The 22,675-nt window shown below is 45.3% G+C and overlaps 1 protein-coding gene across 2 annotated transcripts; it reads right to left on the reverse strand.

Annotated features, from left to right (window-relative positions):
- Positions 1 to 1,323: 1,323 nt before the first annotated feature.
- LOC140065521 (phospholipase A2 inhibitor gamma subunit B-like) lies at positions 1,324 to 13,907 on the reverse strand. 2 transcript variants are annotated; one of them, XM_072113117.1, is made up of 6 exons: positions 13,892 to 13,907; positions 11,828 to 11,930; positions 5,276 to 5,389; positions 3,990 to 4,136; positions 2,084 to 2,230; positions 1,324 to 1,607 (listed from the first exon to the last, which is right to left on the reverse strand). In XM_072113117.1, exons 2-6 carry the CDS (start codon positions 11,877 to 11,879, stop codon positions 1,468 to 1,470), a joined length of 600 nt encoding a protein of 199 aa, XP_071969218.1. In that variant the 5' UTR covers positions 11,880 to 11,930; positions 13,892 to 13,907; the 3' UTR covers positions 1,324 to 1,467. The 2 variants fall into 2 exon arrangements, with proteins under 2 accessions (XP_071969218.1, XP_071969217.1); XM_072113116.1 differs by lacking the exon at positions 13,892 to 13,907 and adding an exon at positions 13,846 to 13,861.
- Positions 13,908 to 22,675: the final 8,768 nt, after the last annotated feature.

Genomic DNA, 22,675 nt, shown 5'->3' on the forward strand with positions numbered 1-22,675 from the left:
TGCGTGTGCCGCCGGCCTTAAGCTTGTGTTTTCAATGTGTTCAAAATTGCAGCAAAGATGCAACAAAAACGCCACGTGTGTCAACGACCTTAATGTGTTAACATGAGTTTTGTTAACCTTATTTTAATACAAATGTTAACATAAGGTTATTGTTGTAGTTTGTTAACACAAATGCTAACAGTAATGTAATTAGGCAAATCGTCTCTCGGCAGCTGCGTCTCAAACGTGTGAACGCGGTCTTGGGATCCGTTTCCATCTGCATTTTTGCTTCAGATTTGAATGGATGACACATTAATAGCAAAGCAGTTTTCATTATATTTTAGCCTTCCTTTTTTTATTCCACTACTTTGGCCACTGGAAGTCACTTTGAAACTCTAAGGCCAGCGGCACACGTGGCGTTTTGAACCCGTTTTTGCCCATTAAAAAACGCATCTGTTTTTTGACCGTTTTGTCATTCTCATTGAAATAATTGAAAAAACACTGTCAAAAATGGATGTGTTTTTTAAAGGACTGCTTAAGATCGGCCCAAAAACGGGTTCGAAACCCTGGCCTAAGGCTGCGTTCACACATTGCATGTTGGCTGCTGGAGGAGTGTCTCATCTTTGCATTATTATTTATTTAAGTAGAAACCTTTATCGGATCCGTTTAAAAACCGGACAGTGTCTGTTAGTTTCTGTTTTATATTATTCAAAAGCTTTTTCTTTTTATTTCTCTTTTGCCACTAGAGGTGGCATCGAATTTTGTGATGAAAAATCAGAACAATTGGTTCAGTAGGTAAAAGCGGATGAAAACTGATGGAACAAATTGATACAAAACAAGACCATCCGATTTACATGGAAAACAATGTAAAAATTCTGGCGGAAAGGAATCTTTCATTTGCCTTCCATTACTTCCTAAGAAAAAAAAAATTGCAGAGTTGTTTGCGCCCAACTATTGGCTTGAATAATGATGGAAGATATAAAAACGGATATTAACGGTTATCATTGTGATTAAAAGTTATGGGAAAAAATGTATCAATTATTTACCCATTTTCAAATGAGCATCGTGGTTCGGGTACACTTATGTTAGCAATCCAGTCTTTAGATTTTATCACCGTGCAAGGAAGTCTTACAGAGACAACACACCAGTCGGTTATCATTTATGATATTATTATTTATTGAAGAGTTCGGATGATCACATCTTCATTCAAATCTTAAATAAGCTCTTTTACACCGCTGTACATTGACTTGTGAACATACAATTTCTTTGTGAATCCCTTTGTTGTAAATCTATTCAATAAAAGCCGATTAATGATAAAATCTTAAATACGTAGAAATGTGCCTCGAGGAAGACAGACAGAAATTTATTGCTGATAAGATACTACAACTCTCATGATCTCCAGCCCCACTAGTACAGTGTATATTCATGTAATTACTTTTACCAAAAGAAATCATACAAGAAATGATTTGATACTGATGATTAATTTATTTATTGCGGATCAGGATTTGGCGCCGTGCAGTTCAGATGTTCTCTATACAATTCAATTAGCCCAATGTGTTTGTCAAAATTGACATCACAGGCAAATTTATTGGCACAACCCTTGGAGGAATATTGCAGCACGGAGCCATCTGTAGACACACAAACAACACACATCATTAAATACAAGCAGTCCCCGGGTTACGTACAAGATAGGTTCTGTAGGTTAGTTCTTAAGTCGCAACTGTATATTTTATAACTGTAGATACAGACAATTTTTTTTGGTCTCTGTGACAATTGGATTTTTAAAATGTTGGGTTGTCATAATAACCAGGATTATCACTAAACCTAAATAACAGACACCTGTGATAACTGTTACAGCTGTTTATTGTAGCCAAGGGATAAAGTACTGTAAATTACCCGTTTGTAACTAGGGGTTGTCTGTAAGTCGGTGTTCTTAAGTAGGGGATGACCTGTACTGTATAATATCGACATTTTCCAACTGTATAATAAACAGCATAATTCCTTTAATAAAGTATCAGTGTAAAATATTCCAGATTTTCAACGATTCATGGGAGCCTAAGGATTAAATTACTGGTTGAAAAGTTTCCACCTCTTTCCATCTTACCTGGATTTTGCATAGACGCCCTATAGTCATAACATAGGACCTGGTTTCCGGTGCAGTTCACCTTCATGTCGCTCACGCATTCGTCAGTGCTAATATTATTGTAGCAGGTTGGACATTGGAGACCATTGGGGATTTTATTATCAGGAACTGGAGAAAATTATGAAATTAGATCAATATTTGGTCAATATTATGACATAAAATGTTCATCGGTACGAGACCGGTAAGAGTAAAGTAAGAGTTGACATACTGTCAGTACCTGTCCAGCAACTGCGCAACCACAACCAGGCTTGGCGCTAGCTGTCAGACTAGGTAGGTGGTGGCGAACTCACCCTGCGATGTCCCTGCGGGCTAAGGACCTGACTGCAACAGATAAACCGCCCTGATAAGGGCGGACCCACCATCAGGAACCTAACTGATGGTCCCTCAGTGACTTTACAAGATGACAGGAAAAACCTACTTCGTCTGGCAGCTGCTGGATGGTGGAGCGGACAGGTAACCGGGATACAGATATAGGTCAGTGGTAACAGAAACTGACACAAGACTGAGACATGGAAGTGGGGTCACACTAGGAGAAAAACGATACTGAGGGACAAACAACAGATACAGACAGACAAGCGGAGTCAAAAAACCGGGTCAAAACCAAGATGGCGGCAAAGGTACAGAATCGTATAGCAAATAGAATGGTCAGTAGGCAAAGCAGAAGTCAGTACACAAAATAGCCATAAACACAATGGCAAGAGCACTAGATACACAGATAGACTGCAATAACCAGCTGACTGATGGATACAGGTACAGGCGGGATATACACAGGTCAGGTCAGGTCAGGTCAGGTCAGGATCAAGATCAAGATCAAGATCAAGATCAAGCAAGATATACACAGGTCAGACACAAAATAACCAGCAAGGTAAGATGGGAATGGGCAGGTATTTAAGGCCGATCCCGGACACGCCTCCAGCAGCACACTGGGGGAACTGTCCATCAGGCTAGTAACCCTTGCTGGACAGAACAGAAATGCAAGGAGCAGGGTGTGGCTCAGTTAATCCAAACATAAGAATTAGGCCGCGGTCACACGCACCGCTAGGCATCCGTCATAACGCCACGCTAACGCACAGGGGGAGGTCCTCGGCCCGAACACACATGCGTTTCTAGGGAAACGCATGTGATTGTTAAGCCGATCGCATGCGTTTATCTGGAAACGCATGTGCGTTCGGGCCGAGGATCTCCCCCTGTGCGCTAGCGTCGTGTTATGAACGGATGTCTAGCGGTACGTGTGACCGCGGCCTTAAGCCACAGTTCACACACAAATACGCCATGTATTCTGCGGATACAGCGACGTTCAGACACGGACGTTACACATACACAATCTATATTGGTACGTTGGGTTGGGCAGCTAAATCATCGTAATTAGTGGTTTCTGGAAAAAGATACAATGGGGGAATATATTAAGGCTGCCATTTATACAGAAGTCTTAAAATGTGCCCCACCTCCTCCCCCAACGCTATCGAATGCCATTGTGGATCTACTGTGAGGCTTTCTCGGGATGACGCAAGATTTTTGTGGTGTTTTCTTTTTTCCCGGGAGAAATAAAAGATTCTTATTTTACAATTTTTTGTTTTAGCATTGCTAGATCTAGACGACAGGCCAGCATTAGCCATTCAGTACCAGAGTCCCAGTGGTCAGAACACAGCAGAACAGCCCATATGGGTGTGGAACCAAAGAACAACTATGCTCGGGGACAACCAATTGGGAGGAAGGTGGCTTTTATAACAAGGTGTGGTCATTGATAGGAAGGGGACACACAAGGACAGAGTGCCCTAAAGTCTGAATCTTTGGACTTTGGATCTAGTACTTGTTCTATGATTGGCAGCAACCCAAGTCCCCCCACTAATACCATTGTGACACTCACGTCTAAATTCATCAATGTTGCAATCATCCCCAGTGCAGCAAACTCCATTGAATTGATATTCAATATTTTCCCCAGTAGCCCGGCCTTGACCTCCACATAGTTCATCACAGGCACAGCCTTTCAGAAATAACTCAAATGTTTTGACACCTACAAAAACAGTGAAAAAACTTAAAATAACTAGAAGTAGGATGGTAAAATGTTTGTTAAAGGGAATCCATTGACACAAATGACCCACTATTAGCAACTATTCTACCTATTGCTTTGCCCACATATGCCACTCATAACTTAGTTTTTATTTACCTGATGATGCTCATTTCATAGGAAAACTTTACTTTAGAAATATGCAAATGAAGCTCAAGTGCTTTGGGGGGCTCTGACTCCACACCAATAGCAACACCCCTTCTACACTCAATGGAATCAGGAGTGTAGTATCTGAAGAGGGAAGGATGATCGAACACGTTGGCCAGTGACAGTGTGGCAGGGGTCATTGGGGCACATTTACTTATCCGGTCCAGTCGCGATCCAGCGGCGGGTTCTCCGGCGCTGATTCGGGTTCTGCTGGGATTCACTAAGGTCCGTGCGCCGATATTCACCAGGTGAGGTCCGCTGGAGTTCACCTGCTTTTTTCTGGTGTATGTGAGTGCTTGATCTTGCGACACAAATGGCTTTTTAAATTCTGCGGTTTTTCCGAATTCTTTGGGTTGTCCGGTGGCCACGCCCCCCAATTTCTGTCGCACGAAAATTGATCGCGTGCGCCACAATTCCGTGAAATACAGCGCAAAGAGGAAATATTCGGGAAAAACCCAACGGATTCGCGGCTGCGGACCCTTAGTAAATGTGCCCCATTGTGTTTGCTGTTTAGTCAGAGCCCTAAGGGGCTCCGCTTGTGCCCCCAAAGCACTTCATCTTCATTTGCATATTCTAGCATGGAAATAGCTGCTGCGTAGCATAGCAGCTAGTTTGGATAGGTACTCATGGTGACTAGTGATGCGTGGATCTGTTGAGGTTTGGACAAATCTCAAATAAAAGTTAACACCCACTAGCACCAATAGTGGGTGTCAACCCTTTAAATGCTGCCATCAAAGCTGCCAGTCACATTTATAGCATGGTGCGCCCATCACTATTTAACACCTGTGATCAGTGCCGGCAATGGCGCGAGCACTTGAAGTGTTAACACTCAAATCAGTTCTTGCAGTTGTTACCGGACCCACACTTTGGCAGGGACCCACATGTTGCGTGGTTTGGGTCCGCTCATCCCTTGTGGTTCTATTATGACTTTTCCTCACCATTATAGAAGCGCTCAGAAGCAGTGATGCATTGACCTCCGAGGCACTCAATCTCAATCTCCTTTTCACATGTTCTGTTTGTTGATGAGCAGTACAAACATTTAACTGAAAAGACTGAAAATAAAAAAAAAACAATCCCGAGATTAGAATGAGGCTGTGAAATAAGCAATAATTGTTTTGGAATCATGTTTTTCATGAGAATCATTATCAAGACCCAGAAATTGCTCATTGACCCTGTTGCTACCTTGATCCACCAGGGACTTTGGACTTGCATATTTGGTTCATTGCGGTTTTCTTTCTATGGTTTTGTTCCTACTTTACTATAAGAATACCTCAACCACAATTTACCAAGTTCATAATATTACATAACTTTTAGAGATGAGCGAGCACTAAAATGCTCGAGTGCTCGTTATTCGAGACGAACTTTTCCAGATGCTCGAGTGCTCGTCTCGAATAACGAGCCCCATTGAAGTCAATGGGAGACTCGAGCATTTTTCAAAGGGACCATGGTTCGGGAATAAAATGTGTTAATTAATTGAAAAAGAATGTCTTCTGATAAGTTATCAGATGTATGCAAACATCTGCAATCTATTCTTCACTGTTCCGCGCATATATTATCTCCCGACAAGTTATCAGATGTGAAGAACAGTGAAGAATAGAATAAAAACAGTGAACACAGGATCATTTAAGTGAAAAACACAGTGAAGAATAGATTACAGATGTTCTGCACATCTGCTTACTTGTCGGGAGATACGCTGTCCCGGGATCCGCTGCTCTTCTTCCACTGAAGTCTCCCCGATGTCTCCGTGCCCCTCGATATCTCCGTGCCCCTCGATGTCTCCGTGCCCCTCGATGTCTCCGTGCCCCTCGATGTCTCCGTGCCCCTCGATGTCTCCGTGCCCCTCGATGTCTCCGTGCCCCTCGATGTCTCCGTGCCCCTCGATGTCTCCGTGCCCCTCGATGTCTCCGTGCCCCGATGTCTCCGTGCCCCGATGTCTCCGTGCCCCTCGATGTCTCCGTGCCCCGATGTCTCCGTGCCCCGAAGTCTCCGTGCCCCTCGATGTCTCCGTGCCCCGATGTCTCCGTGCCCCGATGTCTCCGTGCCGCTCCCTGATGTCTCCGTGCCGCTGCCCGATGTCTCTGTGCTGCCGCTGCCCCATGTCTCCGTGCCCCGCTGCTCTCCGTGCCCCGCTGCTCTCCGTGCCCATGTCTCCGTGCCCCATGTCTCCGTGCCCCGCTGCTCTCCGTGCCCATGTCTCCGTGCCCCATGTCTCCGTGCCCCGCTGCTCTCCGTGCCCCGCTGCTCTCCGTGCCCCATGTCTCCGTGCCCCGCTGCTCTCCGTGCCCATGTCTCCGTGCCCCATGTCTCCGTGCCCCATGTCTCCGTGCTGCCGCTGCCCCATGTCTCCGTGCTGCCGCTGCCCCATGTCTCCGTGCTGCTCCCCGGTGTCTCTGTGCTGCTCCCTTGTGTCTCCGTCCTGCTCACCGTGTTCTGCAATGTCTTCTTCACACATATATATTGTTCTTCACATACTATTTTGTTCGCACCGTTCCGCGCGTATCTTCCGACAGGTAAGCAGATGTGCCGAACATCTGTAATCTATTCTGCACTGTGTTCTGCACTGTGTTTTTCTCTTAAATGATCCTGTGGTCACTGTGTTCACTGTTTTTATTCTATTCTTCATTGTTCTTCACTGTGTTTTTTTAATTAAATGCTCGATCTCGAGCAGGGGAAATACTCGTCCGAGCAACGAGCCGTCTCGAGTACCTTAATGCTCGAACGAGCATCAAGCTCGGACGAGCATGTTCGCTCATCTCTAATAACTTTCCATTGGATATCTTATCAGTATTGGATTGGTGAGGATCCATCTCCATACCGTTCAGAAACCCAAGTATAACATATAGGAGAGGACGTAACATCAAGGACGGGGTGCTACACCGGACCATCACAACCCTCTTCTTGGTTAAATAAAGAAATCCAAGTGGAATCCACTTTTCGGTGCTGTTCAGCCTTGTGAGGGTTATCATTCCCTTTTTTTTAAATTGAAGTTTAATGAAATTGTGGCCAGACATTTTTTCCTCCTCATTTTTTGTTTATTAATATTACACTTGGCCGTAAACTCCCTCCTTGTATAGGAGGGTCCCGTTGTACTGACCCCCTATTAATGTGTCCATATGGTTATGTGCACTCCTGCATCCTGTAACCAAGTGTAGATACTTTGCTTGGTAACATTATGGGGGTCATTTACTAAGGGCCCGATTCGCGTTTTCCCGACGTGTTACCCGAATATTTCCGATTTGCACCGATTGTACCTGAATTGCCCCGGGATTGTGGCGCACGCGATCGGATTGTGGCGCATCGGCGCCGCCATGCGCGCGACGGAAATCGGGGGGCGTGGCCGAACAAAAACCCGACGTATTCGGAAAAACCGCGGCATTTAAAAACCGAAAAAGTGTCGCTTGAGGAGCGCTTACCTTCACCTGGTCCGAGGTGGTGCATTCCGGCACGATGAGATAACTTTCAGTGCAGCAGCGCCACCTGGTGGACGGCGGAGGAACTACCTTCATAAATCCCGGCCGGACCCGAATCCAGAGCAGAGAACGCGCCGCTGGATCGCGAATGGGCCGGGTAAGTAAATCTGCCCCTATGTGTTTAGTTTTCCTTTAATTTGTCAAAAAAAACTCATGTTTTATGAGCAGATTTGTTGCACTTTTTTGATAGCTCTCACTTATTCCCATGTTGAGCCTATGAAGAGGTCAAACATGTCAGGTCTGGATGTTATTGACCAAACAACCTTTACTAATCCTTGGATAATTGATTACCTACACTTGGATCCCTCATATACCGAAGGTACAAAGTAGGGACTGCTGTATCCCAGGGAAAGGTTCCAGTTGGGTTTCCTGAAGGTCATGCTCAATGTCAAGGGAGCTGCCTTAGAAGGTAGCTAAAAGAAGTGTGGTTTTCCTTATCTCATCCTGGAAAACGTATTTGCATATTTTCGAAGAATCCCTTAGTGGAGCGTCAATGGCTATAAATCTCCACACGGCTACAAAGAGACCGTAATTGGAATATGAAGACGTTGGGAGGCGGCAAGATATGAGATGAGGGCATTTTATCAGTTCTGGTGCACGGTGACTTCAGGTATGGACCAATAATTGGTTATCTATTGATTATATTTTCCTTTCTTTATAGGATCTCCTCTTTTAATTTATTAGAAATAAATGTTACATTTTAGGGTTTTCTTTTACCTATTTGTACTTACCTACCCTATACTTAGGTAATGGGATTTGGGAGTCTACACTAAGGCTGGCAAAATATTAACCAATAATGTTGCCTAAACCTGAATGAAACAGTTTATCTTACTAGTATCCATTAGCAGCCGTAAGATTTGGTCCTTCATTAAAGATGAGTGAACCCAAACTGAAATGTAAATGTAAAATAAGGAAGCAAATTCAGAGATTAGAGAGATGCCGATGTGGACCTTTGCTCCCGGCATTTGATGAGTTAACACTCGGGGGTTACAGTGAACAGAATTTTCAGGTTCAGGTTCGGCCAATCAGCTGAACCTGAACTTCATTGGGTGCGACCATACCTACCTAGCCTTTTTCGTAAAGTTTACAATGATTTAAGGTGAAGCTACATAGGAAACATAAAAGATTCCATTAATGACTTCTCTGTCAGAATTTTTTGGATACATAAAAGAGCCCTGCTCGCAAGAGCTTACAATCTATCCTGGATCCTGGATCTCTCTTCTTGTGTGAGGTAAACACCATGTAACGTATATAATCCACTATAAGCTGAGTTTGCAGCACTTACCTCTGATGCTTGCCGAAGACCCTCCTGCCTTTTGGCATTATGTATAACGGCACAGGTAGAGACGGGTCCATACACTCTGCCTATTCACACACTATGACGCGGTTGTGACACCGCCTGATGACATCACCTGCATGGACCTGTCTTTACTTGTGCTGTTAAAAGGGAAGTAGAGAAGAAAGAGGAGCTGCAGGGAGAACCAGAGGTAAGTCCTTTGTTTATTTTTTTTATATAATGAAAGGCTGCTGCAGAGCATTTCTTTAGTGGGGGAGACTGTTAAACATTTCATTACTAAGGGAGGCTGCTGGACATTTCCTTGCTGGAGGAGGCTGCTGGACATTCTATTACTGGGGAAGCTGCTGGGCATTTCATTACTGGGGGAGGCTGCTGGACATTTCCTTGCTGGAGGAGGCTGCTGGACATTCTATTACTGGGGAAGCTGCTGGGCATTTCATTACTGGGGGAGGCTGCTGGACATTTCCTTGCTGGAGGAGGCTGCTGGACATTCTATTACTGGGGAAGCTGCTGGGCATTTCATTACTGGGGGAGGCTGCTGGACATTTCATTAGCGGGGCAGGCTGCTAGGCATTTCCTTACTAGGGGAGGCTACTGGACATTTCACCACAGGGGAAGGCTGCTGGGCATTTCATTACTGGGGGAGGCTGCTGGCCATTTTATTAGTGGTAGGGGCTGCTAGACATTTCATTAGTGGGGGAGACTGCTGGCATTACCTTAGTGGGGTAGGCTGTAGGGCATTTCATTAAAATTGGAGGCTTTTGCACATTTAATTATTGGCCATGGTCAGATTTCTATCCACTTGTCGTCCATTCGATGGGCATCCTGCATTAGTGTTGACAATATCTGAGCTGTAAATAAACTGCCAGTGGGGAAGACATAGTAGATGTAGATAGATGCTACCAGTGATGGTGTAAGCAGTGATAATGTATATAATATTTGAGTGGAGAAACAATGATACAGTGATATCATTGACCTGGTCATTATATATGCTCTATGAGTGTGCATTGGAGGAAAATAATTCAAAATTGTCAGGTTTGCTGGAGAGAATGCTGGTACTTCTGGTTCTTCTGGTGGTGCGAGCAGCGTTCTCCGACCTCCGGCGCATATCTGCGCAAACTCCACCTCTCGTCCCGAGCAGCGGCTGCTAAGATCTCGCGCTGTCTAGGAGTTGTGTTCGGAACTGCTGGGACTTGTGGTACCTCTGCATGGTGCCTGCTATTGTGGTTGGTTATTCTGCACCATGAGGGGTTAATTCTCAGTAGTTGTCCAGCTCCTATCAGGTTCTGGAGGTTCTGGCTGCATAAATTGCAGCTTCACTAGTCACCTGTGCCAGTGTGTGAAATCCCTTCTCCACTCGCTCAGCATTAGGTGTGACTCGCTCTGTATCTGTATCTGTATCTGTATCGTTGTGACCTCGGCTCGTTTTTTGACATTGACTCTTTGCTTACTGATTTTGTTCCTGACGTCCCCTCTCGTTGTGACTCCGGCTAGTTTACCATTCTTTTGTGTTTTATGTTTGTCAGTCTGTTTGTGTTCCCCTTCCCACACTTATCCAGTGTATTTCGAGTCTTCAAGTAGTCGCCCCACGGTTTAGCGTGGGGGGGCTATAGGAAGGGACAGAGGTTGGGGTGAGCCCAGGGCACACTATCCCCTGTCTTCTGTGTTACCCAACCCTAACAAAAATTGTTAAATCCACATTCCTCTGACTATCACTGCGCTGTAACACAACCCCATAGTCGTTCTGTCAAGCAAATTGACTAACAAGTCTCTACTGTACATTCCCACATACCCCCAAATTGGGCAAAATTTCTTGAATTACTATTAAACCACGTACAGTCAGGCTATATACTACACAATATAGCAGACAAAGACTACATGGTAGGAGACTATAGAGTCTACCATAAGGTCAAACAGGTACCTTACGTATACTACAGGCAGTCCCCAGGTTACAAACAAGATATGGTCAATAGGTTTGTACTTAAGTTGAATTTGTATGAAAGTCAAAACTGTATATTTTATAATTTTTTTTTATCCCCCAGTGACAATCGGAGTTTCAAAATTTTTTTGCTGAAATGGGACCAAGGATTATCAATAAAGCTTCATTACAGACACCTTACAGCTGATCAGTGCAGCCTGGGACTATAGTAACATCCAGAGACTTCACCAGAGGTCACAGCGGGCAGAGGGGTCCGTCTTTAACTAGGGGTTGTCTGTAAGTCGGGTGTAATTAAGTAGGGGACACCTGTACTGTCCTTTAAACAAACACATATGGTGGGATTCATTAAGTCTGGTGTATTAAACAGTAGTTTTAAAATCCCCCCTCCTGGAGTCTTGGAACCCATATCTAAGAGGCTCTGACCTCTTAGTAGATGGGGCACAAACCCAGTAGGTCTGATCTGGTGGAGTTTTCTGCCAAAAAACCAAAAGTACATCTGGTGTTCCAGACATTCACGCCCATCCTTACTTCAGGGGCAATCAGGTCAGAGAGGGGGAGATTGATGTGCCCTCTCCACCAGTTTTCTGACACAATGAATCTCCCCCATAGTGTTAAACACTGTCCATCATCTGTAGTATTATATTTTATTGAGTAATCATTAAGTTAAGTTTGATGATGTCCGGATATGGGCACATTTTTGACTGTTTATAACATTGATGAATACACTGCCTTCAATTATACACAATTTTATAGATAGATAGTCAAGGAACTACAGCGGTCTTACCTGAGGCAACAAGAGCATGGACCATGAGACTCAGAAATAGCAGGTTCTTCATTGTGAATGGATTGATGGCGTCTCGTCGTCTCCTCTACTCGTCCCGTCCTCTCTAGACAGGGATGATATAAATATTCTCTGCATAGACAAATCTACTATTGTTACATTGGATTGATAAAATCTCTCCCATAAAAAAAGTCACAGAGCAATACTGAAAATTTCCTTTTCCTGGCAGAAGATTGTCCTTCTTTGCCAGGAATAATGTTCAAGAAAGCTTCCATCACAATGGGACAGTGATGCATTGGTGTATGACGCAAGGTGTCCATCAGGATATACGTCTAAGTGATTTCCCCAAAAGAGAAGAACATTTGTTTATAGATTATTTTCGTGCCATATATAAGAAGATATTATCTTGAAATTTCATTAAAAATTATGCTTAATATCTCTGAGGAATGTGTAATGTTGGTGCACACAGGCTTCTTATTCTTCTTCTTTGGACACCTAAGTGTAAATTTCCATCAGCGGTGTTGCTCACCTTATGTAACCCTGCCCCTGACATTTCCATTTCCGTCTTCGGTCTTACCAACACTCCGAGGCAGTAGAACCATTTGAGGTTCTGTTTTGACCCAGACCACTGTTTTATATTCTTCATTTGTCTTGCTCCTTAATGCCATATGTACCTTAAAAACATCTCAATAATCCAAACCCTTTTCTTATGATCGAGACCGCAAAAGCCCTAAAGGAGAACTCGGTTTTTCAATTTAGAAAAATTCAGATTGTCTCCCGTTGTAATCAATAGGAGGCTTCTTAAAAGCAATATGACAGCTACAATCCATGTCCTGATGGATGACTAGTAACCAGTGTCTGTTGGATTGACACCTGCTCGTAACTCGGACTATTTGACTATTCTCTGCCTGAACCCTGATATTCTGTCCCACCTGGCTCTCATCTAAACCAGAACTGGGAAACATGGATAACAATGGTGGTAAGCCCAAAGCCAAACTGGTTAGGTGATAACATGGGTCAATAACTTGCTCTTTTTTAGTGAAGCCCTATAAAAAAGAGCTAATACAAAAATAGAAAGGAGCTGATATACAAAGGAATAAAAAAAAAGAAGAAAGGTCATCGGTATGCTCTGTCCTTGCATCATACTTGAGTTATGGACACTCTCACTATAGTTAAAGTAGGAAGCCAAATCATATCAGTCTATTGGGGTTGTATGTTCATCTACAATATTAATTTGAATTAATTCATTGATAAACTTTGAAAGACATCCATCACCAGATCAGGGATTGTAGACCAAGCTAGGTAATTGCTGGGTTGCGTTCAGCTACTACCACGTGTGCAAGTCAAGTCCAAGAGAGCACGGACACTCGATCCAGTCGAGGTTCAGCAAATGTGCAAACAGGTGTGGTCCAGCTTCAATCTAGACGAGACTTGGCTTATGTGTTAAAACTTTTTCATTTTATTTGGAAAAAATTAAAAAGTGGACATACATCGGAGGATAATCCATGACTAAGGACGCGGTAACGTCCGAAACGCGTTGGATTATCCTCCGATGTATGTCCACTTTTTAATTTTTTCCAAATAAAATGAAAAAGTTTTAACAAATAAGCCAAGTCTCGTCTAGATTGAAGCTGGACCACACCTGTTTACACATTGTAGACCAAGCACACCGACATACTGGAGTGTTTCCACTCTGGCAGGATCTGCTGTTCTTTAAGATTCTTATGTCTTATGCAAATGAGCCTGAGGGGTTCCAGGCTCCATAGAAATTAATGGAGCCTCCCGGGTTCATTTGCATAATTTTTCAAGCCTTTTTTCTTAAAAACAAGGGGAAAAGAAGATAAAAGAACAGCAGATCCTGCCAGAGGGGGTGCGCTCCAGTATGTCGGTGTGTTTGGTTTACAATCCTTGAGCTAGTGATAGACGTCCTTTAATCTTTTTTTAGCTTCGCATTAAGAAGGGGTCTCATTTTGCAAAAAAAAATAGCTTCTGAAAATTCACAGTACGAATACAGCACACACCTGCAGTAAAATGTGTTGATCCTCCTCTTTGTAATATCTTTGTTACCTGAAATGGCAAGACCAAGTGAGACTACCTTCTTCAAGTGGTTCTTCACAGCTTGTCCCGTCCCTCGTACACAAGGATCAAATAAGTACTTTTTGAAAGTAAAGAACCAATTGCACCATGGGATGGATAAGATCGTTCCCGATACGCTTGCCACGCCACATCCCTTATTTAACCTTCCTTGGCAGATGCTTCTCCTTTGCCGCCAGGAACGGCGCTCAGGAACGACTCTGATACCATAAGACAATGAATAGATGGCGTAACGCGAGGAGTCCATTAGAATATCTGTCTATAGGATCAATATGCAGAGAAAACATTTGTTTCTTCTTTGTTTTTGTGAAATATTTAATTAGATGTTATCACAAATCTTCTCAGACAAAGTAATCTGTCTTATCTGAGGAATTTGCAGTGAGTGCATTTTATAGACAGGCTTCAGGGTGAATTTCTAACACTTAGCTTTTCTTAATTTAAATAGATTATTTATCCACCTAAGATTTGATATCATTATGGGGAAAGGAGGAAAATGTCCGGACGGGTGGTACCCAACCTACTAATTCAAAATATTAAATGCTGCCAAAATAAAGTACAATTTGTCCCACAGAAAACAACCCCTCATACAGCTTATATAGCCAACACAGCTGTGCCACAATCCGATTGCATACGACTAGAGATGAGCGAGCACTAAAATGCTCGGGTACTCGTTATTCGAGACGAACTTTTCCCGATGCTCGAGTGCTCGTTTCGAATAACGAGCCCCATTGAAGTCAATGGGAGACTCGAGCATTTTTCAAGGGGACCAAGGCTCTGCACAGGGAAGCTTGGCCAAACACCTGGGAACCTCAGAAAAGGATGGAAACACCACAGAAATGGACAGGAAACAGCAGGGGCAGCATGCATGGATGCCTCTGAGGCTGCTTAATCGCACCATTATGCCAAAACTATGGGCAACAGCATGGCCATGACAGAGTGACAGAATGAAGCTAGATAGCATCTAAAACATCCAATAATTGACCCTGACACTATAGGGGACGGCATGCAGAGGCAGCGGCAGCATCGGCAGGCTAGAGAGTGGCATGGCGACATACCCCAAATGGACTCAGGCTTCAAACCAATGGGTGGCAGAGAGGAACCAAAGGAGGTGAGCAAGAAGCGCTCAAATAATATCGGTACATGATAAAAGTTTGCCAGTATATTTTGTGGATTACACAGCAGGGTGGCGACAAAGTTAACATGGAAGCCATGAAAACAACCCAAAATTCTGCCTGACACAGCTCGTTTGATAAGGGGACCATGTATGGAGGCAGTGAACTAGTAGTAGATTAAAGGTGCTGCAGTTAAAACTATGTTAGTTGGATCTTGGCATGGAGCTGGCGCTCCGCTGCCAGGCGAGCTTTCGCCAATCCAAGCCCCTGTCTCTAGGCTACTCCCCAAACAGCACTTCTAAGAACCTTTTGTATAAGATCAAGTGTAGTAGCGTTCTTATAAGTTTGGGATATGGCGGGTGAGGGGAATGTAAACAGATGCGCAAGAAGCGCATGATGCGCATGGAGCTGACGCTCCGCTGCCAGGCGATCTTTCGCCAATCCAAGCCCCTGTTTCTAGGCTACTCCCCAAACAGCACTTCTAAGAACCTTTTGTATAAGATCAAGTGTAGTAGCGTTCTTATAAGTTTAGGATATGGCGGGTGAGGGGAATGTAAACAGAAGCGCAAGAAGCGCTGAAATAATATTGGTAAATGGTAAAAGTTTGCCAGTATATTTTGTGGATAACACAGCTGGGTGGCGACAAAGTTAACAACTTTGATGTGGAATCCATGAAAACAACCCAAATTTTTGCCTGACACACCTCGTTTGATAAAGGGACGATGTATGGAGGCAGCTATATGGACGACTTTTGGAGGTAGCAATGGAGACAACGTGTGGAGGCTGCTATGGAGACAATTTAATTTGGATAGTGCCTGTATGTGGCAGTCCAAAAAAGTTTTCAAACCAGAGGAGCAGGTAGGTGGCCCTCCAGAAAAATGAAATAGATTGAGTGCCTGTATGTGGCAGTCCAAAAAAGTTTTCAAACCAGAGGAGCAGGTAGGTGGCCCTCCAGAAAAATGGAATAGATTGAGTGCCTGTATGTGGCAGTCCAAAAAAGTTTTCAAACCAGAGGAGCAGGTAGGTGGCCCTCCAGAAAAATGAAATAGATTGAGTGCCTGTATGTGGCAGTCCAAAAAAGTTTTCAAACCAGAGGAGCAGGTAGGTGGCCCTCCAGAAAAATGGAATAGATTGAGTGCCTGTATGTGGCAGTCCAAAAAAGTTTTCAAACCAGAGGAGCAGGTAGGTGGCCCTCCAGAAAAATGAAATAGATTGAGTGCCTGTATGTGGCAGTCCAAAAAAGTTTTCAAACCAGAGGAGCAGGTAGGTGGCCCTCCAGAAAAATGAAATAGATTGAGTGCCTGTATGTGGCAGTCCAAAAAAGTTTTCAAACCAGAGGAGCAGGTAGGTGGCCCTCCAGAAAAATGAAATAGATTGAGTGCCTGTATGTGGCAGTCCAAAAAAGTTTTCAAACCAGAGGAGCAGGTAGGTGGCCCTCCAGAAAAATGGAATAGATTGAGTGCCTGTATGTGGCAGTCCAAAAAAGTTTTCAAACCAGAGGAGCAGGTAGGTGGCCCTCCAGAAAAATTGAATAGATTGAGTGCCTGTATGTGGCACTCCCAAAAATTGTTTAAAACAGAGGACCGGGTCGGTGGCCCTCCAGAAAAATTAAATGCATAAAGTACTATAGCTAGAGCCAGTGGGCCCTGTCAAAAAATAGCCAGTTTCCTCTGCTTTACTGTACAAAGAGGAGGAGAAGGAGGAAAATGAGGAGGAGGACACGCGTGTCAGTCGACAGGCGTGTACGCTTATCGGTGATGATGCCACCAGCTGCACTGAAAACCCGCTCGGACAAGACGCTAGCGGCAGGGCAGGCAAGAACCTCCAAGGCGTACAGCGCCAGTTCGTGCCACATGTCCAGCTTTGAAACCCAGTAGTTGTAGGGAGCTGTGTGATCATTTAGGACGATGGTATGGTCAGCTACGTACTCCCTCACAATCTTTCTGTAAAGATCAGCCCTACTCTGCCGAGACTGGGGACAGGTGACAGTGTCTTGCTGGGGTGACATAAAGCTGGCAAAAGCCTTGTAAAGCGTACCCTTGCCAGTGCTGGACAAGCTGCCTGCTCGCCTACTCTCCCTCGCTACTTGTCCCGCAGAACTACGCACTCTGCCGCTAGCGCTGTCAGAAGGGAAATACTGTTTCAGCTTGTGCACCAGGGCCTGCTGGTATTCATGCATTCTCACACTCCTTTCCTCTCCAGGGATGAGAGTGGAAAGATTTTGCTTGTACCGTGGGTCCAGGAGAGTGAACACCCAGTAATCGGTGCTGGAATAAATTCTTTGAACGCGAGGGTCACGGGATAGGCAGCCTAGCATGAAATCTGCCATATGCGCCAGAGTACCAACGCGTAAGAATTCACTCCCCTCACTGGCCTGACTGTCCATTTCCTCCTCCTTTAACTCCTCCAACTCCTCTTCTTCTGCCCATACACGCTGAACAGTGAAGGACTCAACAATGGTCCCCTCTTGTGTCTCGCCAACATTCTCCTCCTCTTCCTCCTCATCCTCCTCCACCTCCACCTCCTCCGATATGCGCTGAGAAACAGACCTAAGGGTGCTTTGGCTATCAACAAGGGAATCTTCTTCCCCCGTCTCTTGTGACGAGCGCAAAGCTTCCGACTTCATGCTGATCAGAGAGTTTTTCAACAGGCCAAGCAGCGGGATGGTGAGGCTGATGATGGCGGCATCGCCACTGACCATCTGTGTTGACTCCTCAAAGTTACTCAGCACCTGACAGATATCAGACATCCACGTCCACTCCTCATTGTAGACTTGAGGAAGCTGACTGACCTGACTACCAGTTCTGGTGGAAGTTGACATCTGGCAGTCTACAATCGCTCTGCGCTGCTGGTAAACTCTGGATAACATGGTTAATGTTGAATTCCACCTCGTGGGCACGTCGCACAACAGTCGGTGAGCGGGCAGTTGGAGGCGGCGCTGCGCTGCCCTGAGAGTGGCAGCATCTGTGCTGGACTTCCTGAAATGCGCACAGATGCGGCGCACCTTCGTGAGCAAATCAGACAGATTGGGGTATGTCTTGAGGAAACGCTGAACTATCAGATTTAACACATGGGCCAGGCATGGCACATGTGTCAGTCTGCCGAGTTGCAGAGCCGCCACCAGGTTACGGCCGTTGTCACACACAACCATGCCTGGCTTCAGGTTCAGCGGTGCCAGCCACAGATCAGTCTGCGCCGTGATGCCCTGTAATAGTTCTTGGGCGGTGTGCCTTTTATCGCCTAGGCTCAGCAGTTTGAGCACCGCCTGCTGTCGCTTAGCGACGGCACTGCTGCTGTGCCTAGAGCTACCGACTGATGGCGCCATGCCCACGGATGGTAATTCGGAGGAGGAGGAGGTGGAGGAGGGGTGGGAGGAGGAGGAGGCATAGTAGGCCTGAAACACCTGGACCGAGGTAGGCCCTGCAATCCTCGGCGTCGGCAGTATATGACCAGCCGCAGGGTCAGACTCGGTCCCAGCCTCCACCAAGTTAACCCAATGTGCTGTCAGCGATATATAGTGGCCCTGCCCAGCAGCACTCGTCCACGTGTCCGTGGTCAGGTGGACCTTGTCAGAAACGGCGTTGGTCAGGGCACGGATTATGTTGTCTGACACGTGCTGGTGCCGGGCTGGGACGGCACATCGGGAAAAGTAGTGGCGGTTGGGGACCGAATACCGAGGGGCGGCCGCCGCCATGAGGCTGCGAAAGGCCTTGGTCTCTACTAGCCTATAGGGCAGCATCTCCAGGCTTAGCAATCTGGAGATGTGCACATTAAGGGCTTGGGCGTGCGGGTGGGTTGCACTATATTTGCGTTTCCGCTCCAGCGTCTGGGGTATGGAGAGCTGAACGCTGGTGGATGCTGTGGAGGATCGTGGAGGCGACGATGGGGTTTTTGTGGCAGGGTCCTGGGCAGGGGGCTGACTATCAGCTGACACAGGGGAAGGAGCAGTGGTGTGCACGGCCGGAGGTGAACGCGCTTGTTGCCACTGAGTGGGGTGTTTAGCATTCATATGCCTGCGCATACTGGTGGTAGTTAAGCTATTAGTGGTGGAACCCCTGCTGATCCTGGTTTGGCAAATGTGGCACACCACAGTCCGTCGGTCATCCGGTGTTTCCTTAAAGAACCTCCAGACTTCTGAAAATCTAGCCCTCGCCGCAGGAGCCCTCGCCACGGGAGCTTCACTAGTTGACACATTTGGCGCTGATGCACCAGCTCTGGCCCTGCCTCTCCGTCTGGCCCCACCACTGCCTCTTCCAACCTGTTCTGGTCGAGGACTCTCCTCCGTCTCAGAAGCACTGTGTTCACCCGGCCTCTCAACCCAGCTTGGGTCTGTCACCTCATCATCCTCCGATCCCTCAGTCTGCTCCCCCCTCGGACTTCCTGCCCTGACAACAACTTCCCCACTGTCTGACAACCGTGTCTCCTCATCGTCGGACACCTCTTTACACACTTCTTCCAGTACGTCAACAAGGTCATCATCACCCACAGACTGCGACTGGTGGAAAACCTGGGCATCGGAAAATTGCTCATCAGCAACCGGACAAGTGGTTTGTGACTGTGGGAAGGGTCCAGAAAACAGTTCCTCAGAGTATGCCGGTTCAAATGGCAAATTTTGCTGGGAGGGGGCAGACTGGGGGGGAGGAGGCTGAGGTGCAGGAGCTGGAGGAGTGCCGATTTCGGTGACATGGGTGGACTGCGTGGAAGACTGACTGGTGGACAAATTGCTCGAAGCATTGTCGGCAATCCACGACATCACCTGTTCGCACTGTTCTGGCCTCAACAGTACTCTACCACGAGTCCCAGTAACTTCAGACATGAACCTAGGGAGTGTAGCTCTGCGGCGTTCCCCTGCTCCCTTATAAGCAGGTGGTGTCTCACCCCGCCCAGGACCACGGCCTCTGACCCCTGCAGTAGTTGGACGCCCACGTCCCCGCCCTCGTCCTCTACCCCTAGCCCTCGGGTTAAACATTTTGAAAATGAGAGGTATAACTTTAATTTTTTTTTTAACTTTTTTTTGTGTTTTTTTTTTTTTTTTCGTGTTTTTTAGTTTTTAAAACCAAACGATGCTATCCTATTGCTATGGCTATTTTCTAGCCAAGTATGAAAGCACACTACTATGCCAGATGAGATGACACTGAGTTATGAAAAAATAAACGTAAAATAAAAAAGGAAATGGCAGACTGTGCCTAATTGAAATGCAACCCCGGGCCCTAATAAATTTTCCCACTTCGGTCTTTGCGATGGATATGTGCGTCACTAAGCGCTAAACACAGTGGTCGCAAGTCTCACTCCAAATTGCTCACAATTTGCTAGTAGATGCACTGCAGCAAGTACAGCCACCAGCAGATCAACCAGAAATCAAATATATATAACGCTACTGTAGGCGTAAGTAAGCCGTTTGGATTCTCCTATGGCTATTTTCTAGCCAAGTATTAAAGCACACTACTATGCCAGATGAGATGACGCTGAGTTATGAAAAAAATAAACGTAAAATAAAAAAGGAAATGGCAGACTGTGCCTAATTGAAATCCAACCCCGGGCCCTAATAAATTTTCCCACTTCGGTCTTTGCGATGGATATGTGCGTTACTAAGCGCAAAACACAGTGGTCGCAAGTCTCACTCCAAATTGCTCACAATTTGCTAGTAGATGTACTGCAGCAACTACAGCCACCAGCAGATCAACCAGAAATCAAATATATATAACGCTACTGTAGGCGTAAGTAAGCCGTTTGGATTCTCCTATGGCTATTTTCTAGCCAAGTATTAAAGCACACTACTATGCCAGATGAGATGACGCTGAGTTATGAAAAAAATAAACGTAAAATAAAAAAGGAAATGGCAGACTGTGCCTAATTGAAATCCAACCCCGGGCCCTAATAAATTTTCCCACTTCGGTCTTTGCGATGGATATGTGCGTTACTAAGCGCAAAACACAGTGGTCGCAAGTCTCACTCCAAATTGCTCACAATTTGCTAGTAGATGCACTGCAGCAACTACAGCCACCAGCAGATTAACCAGAAATCAAATATATATAACGCTACTGTAGGCGTAAGTAAGCCGTTTGGATTCTCCTATGGCTATTTTCTAGCCAAGTATGAAAGCACACTACTATGCCAGATAAGATGACGCTGAGTTATTAAAAAAATAAACGTAAAATAAAAAGAAACTGGCAGACTGTGCCTAATTGAAATCAAACCCCTAATAAATTTTCCCACTTTGGTGTTTGAGGTGGATATGTGTGCCACTAAGAGCTAAACACAACGGTAGCAAGTCCCCCTGCTAATTCCTCACAATATGGTACTAGCTGCACTACTAGTGCCAGCAAGCCCAGCCACAAGCAAACAAAAAAAAAAAGTATAACGTTATTGTAGCCCTAAGAAGGGCTGTTGGGTTGTTGTAGAATCACTCCTGCCTAACAGTAAGCTAATAGAACAGCCTAACGCTTTCCCTGACCAGCAGCAGCTCTCTCCCTAGCGGCATCCAGACAGAGAATGATCCGAGCAGCGCGGGCAGCGGCTAGTCTATCCCAGGGTCACCTGATCTGGCCAGCCAACCACTGCTATCGACGTGTAAGGGTACCACGTCATGCTGGGTGGAGTGCAGAGTCTCCTGGCTTGTGATTGGCTCTGTTTCTGGCCGCCAAAAAGCAAAACGGCGGGAGCTGCCATTTTCTCGAGCGGGCGAAATACTCGTCCGAGCAACGAGCAGTTACGAGTACGCTAATGCTCGATCGAGCATCAAGCTCGGACGAGTATGTTCGCTCATCTCTACATACGACACAGTCCCAGCACAAACCTCTGTTAAATACCTGTCAAAACTGTGCAAATCCCGAAGGCCGTGAACAGTTCGACCTTAGTAACCCTTAGTAAATAAACCCCATAGTGTACAAATATTTCTATATATTTACATGAATAGAGCGGATTCATATCTTGTTTTTTGAGGGACACTTTGTAGCTTTCATTAGTATCATTTTGGGAAAGGACATCCCTTTACATTCTGTTTCAGTGACAAACAAACAGGATGGTCACCAGAAACAATTCAAAGTTGAGAGGTCAAACACAGTACAAAATCGCAAATCAAAAGTATAGTCAGAATACATGCAAAAGGTCATAGATATTAGAGTACTTAAAGCAGATTGAACAGGAGCTAACGAAGTAATAAACCAGAACAGGCCAAGAGTACTGATCATAGAAATCCATGGTTCTGCTCCGGAACGTGTTTGCGCCTGTTTTATTGGTAAATGAGATATTTACTTTTATATTTGCTGTTTATTTCAACACTTCTAAATATTTCTTATTAAATATTTTTTTTCTACATTTTTTTTAAATCCCATGCATTTATTAAAACATGTTGTCCATTGATCGCATAAAACAGTACTATGCAGTAGTATAGTATATTCTTTCGACCTGTCAGTATTAGGATTGGCTGTTTATCTTTGCCTGGTTCCAGCTGAAACGCATAGATTATAAAGTTGTTTTTCCTACCATTTGCCTAAATCCTGACTTGCAGGTTACTGGAGACATTTAATTGTATATGCCTTCAGGTAAAACTGTATATCATCATAAATTAGTCAAGAATTGACACCAGTGTTCAGATGAATATGCGGCAGAATGAAACTAACTGTCACTATCAGTGCGTCCTCAG

This window comes from Engystomops pustulosus, chromosome 6 (assembly GCF_040894005.1).
Source record: "Engystomops pustulosus chromosome 6, aEngPut4.maternal, whole genome shotgun sequence".
In the NCBI taxonomy this organism is placed as follows: domain Eukaryota; kingdom Metazoa; phylum Chordata; class Amphibia; order Anura; family Leptodactylidae; genus Engystomops; species Engystomops pustulosus.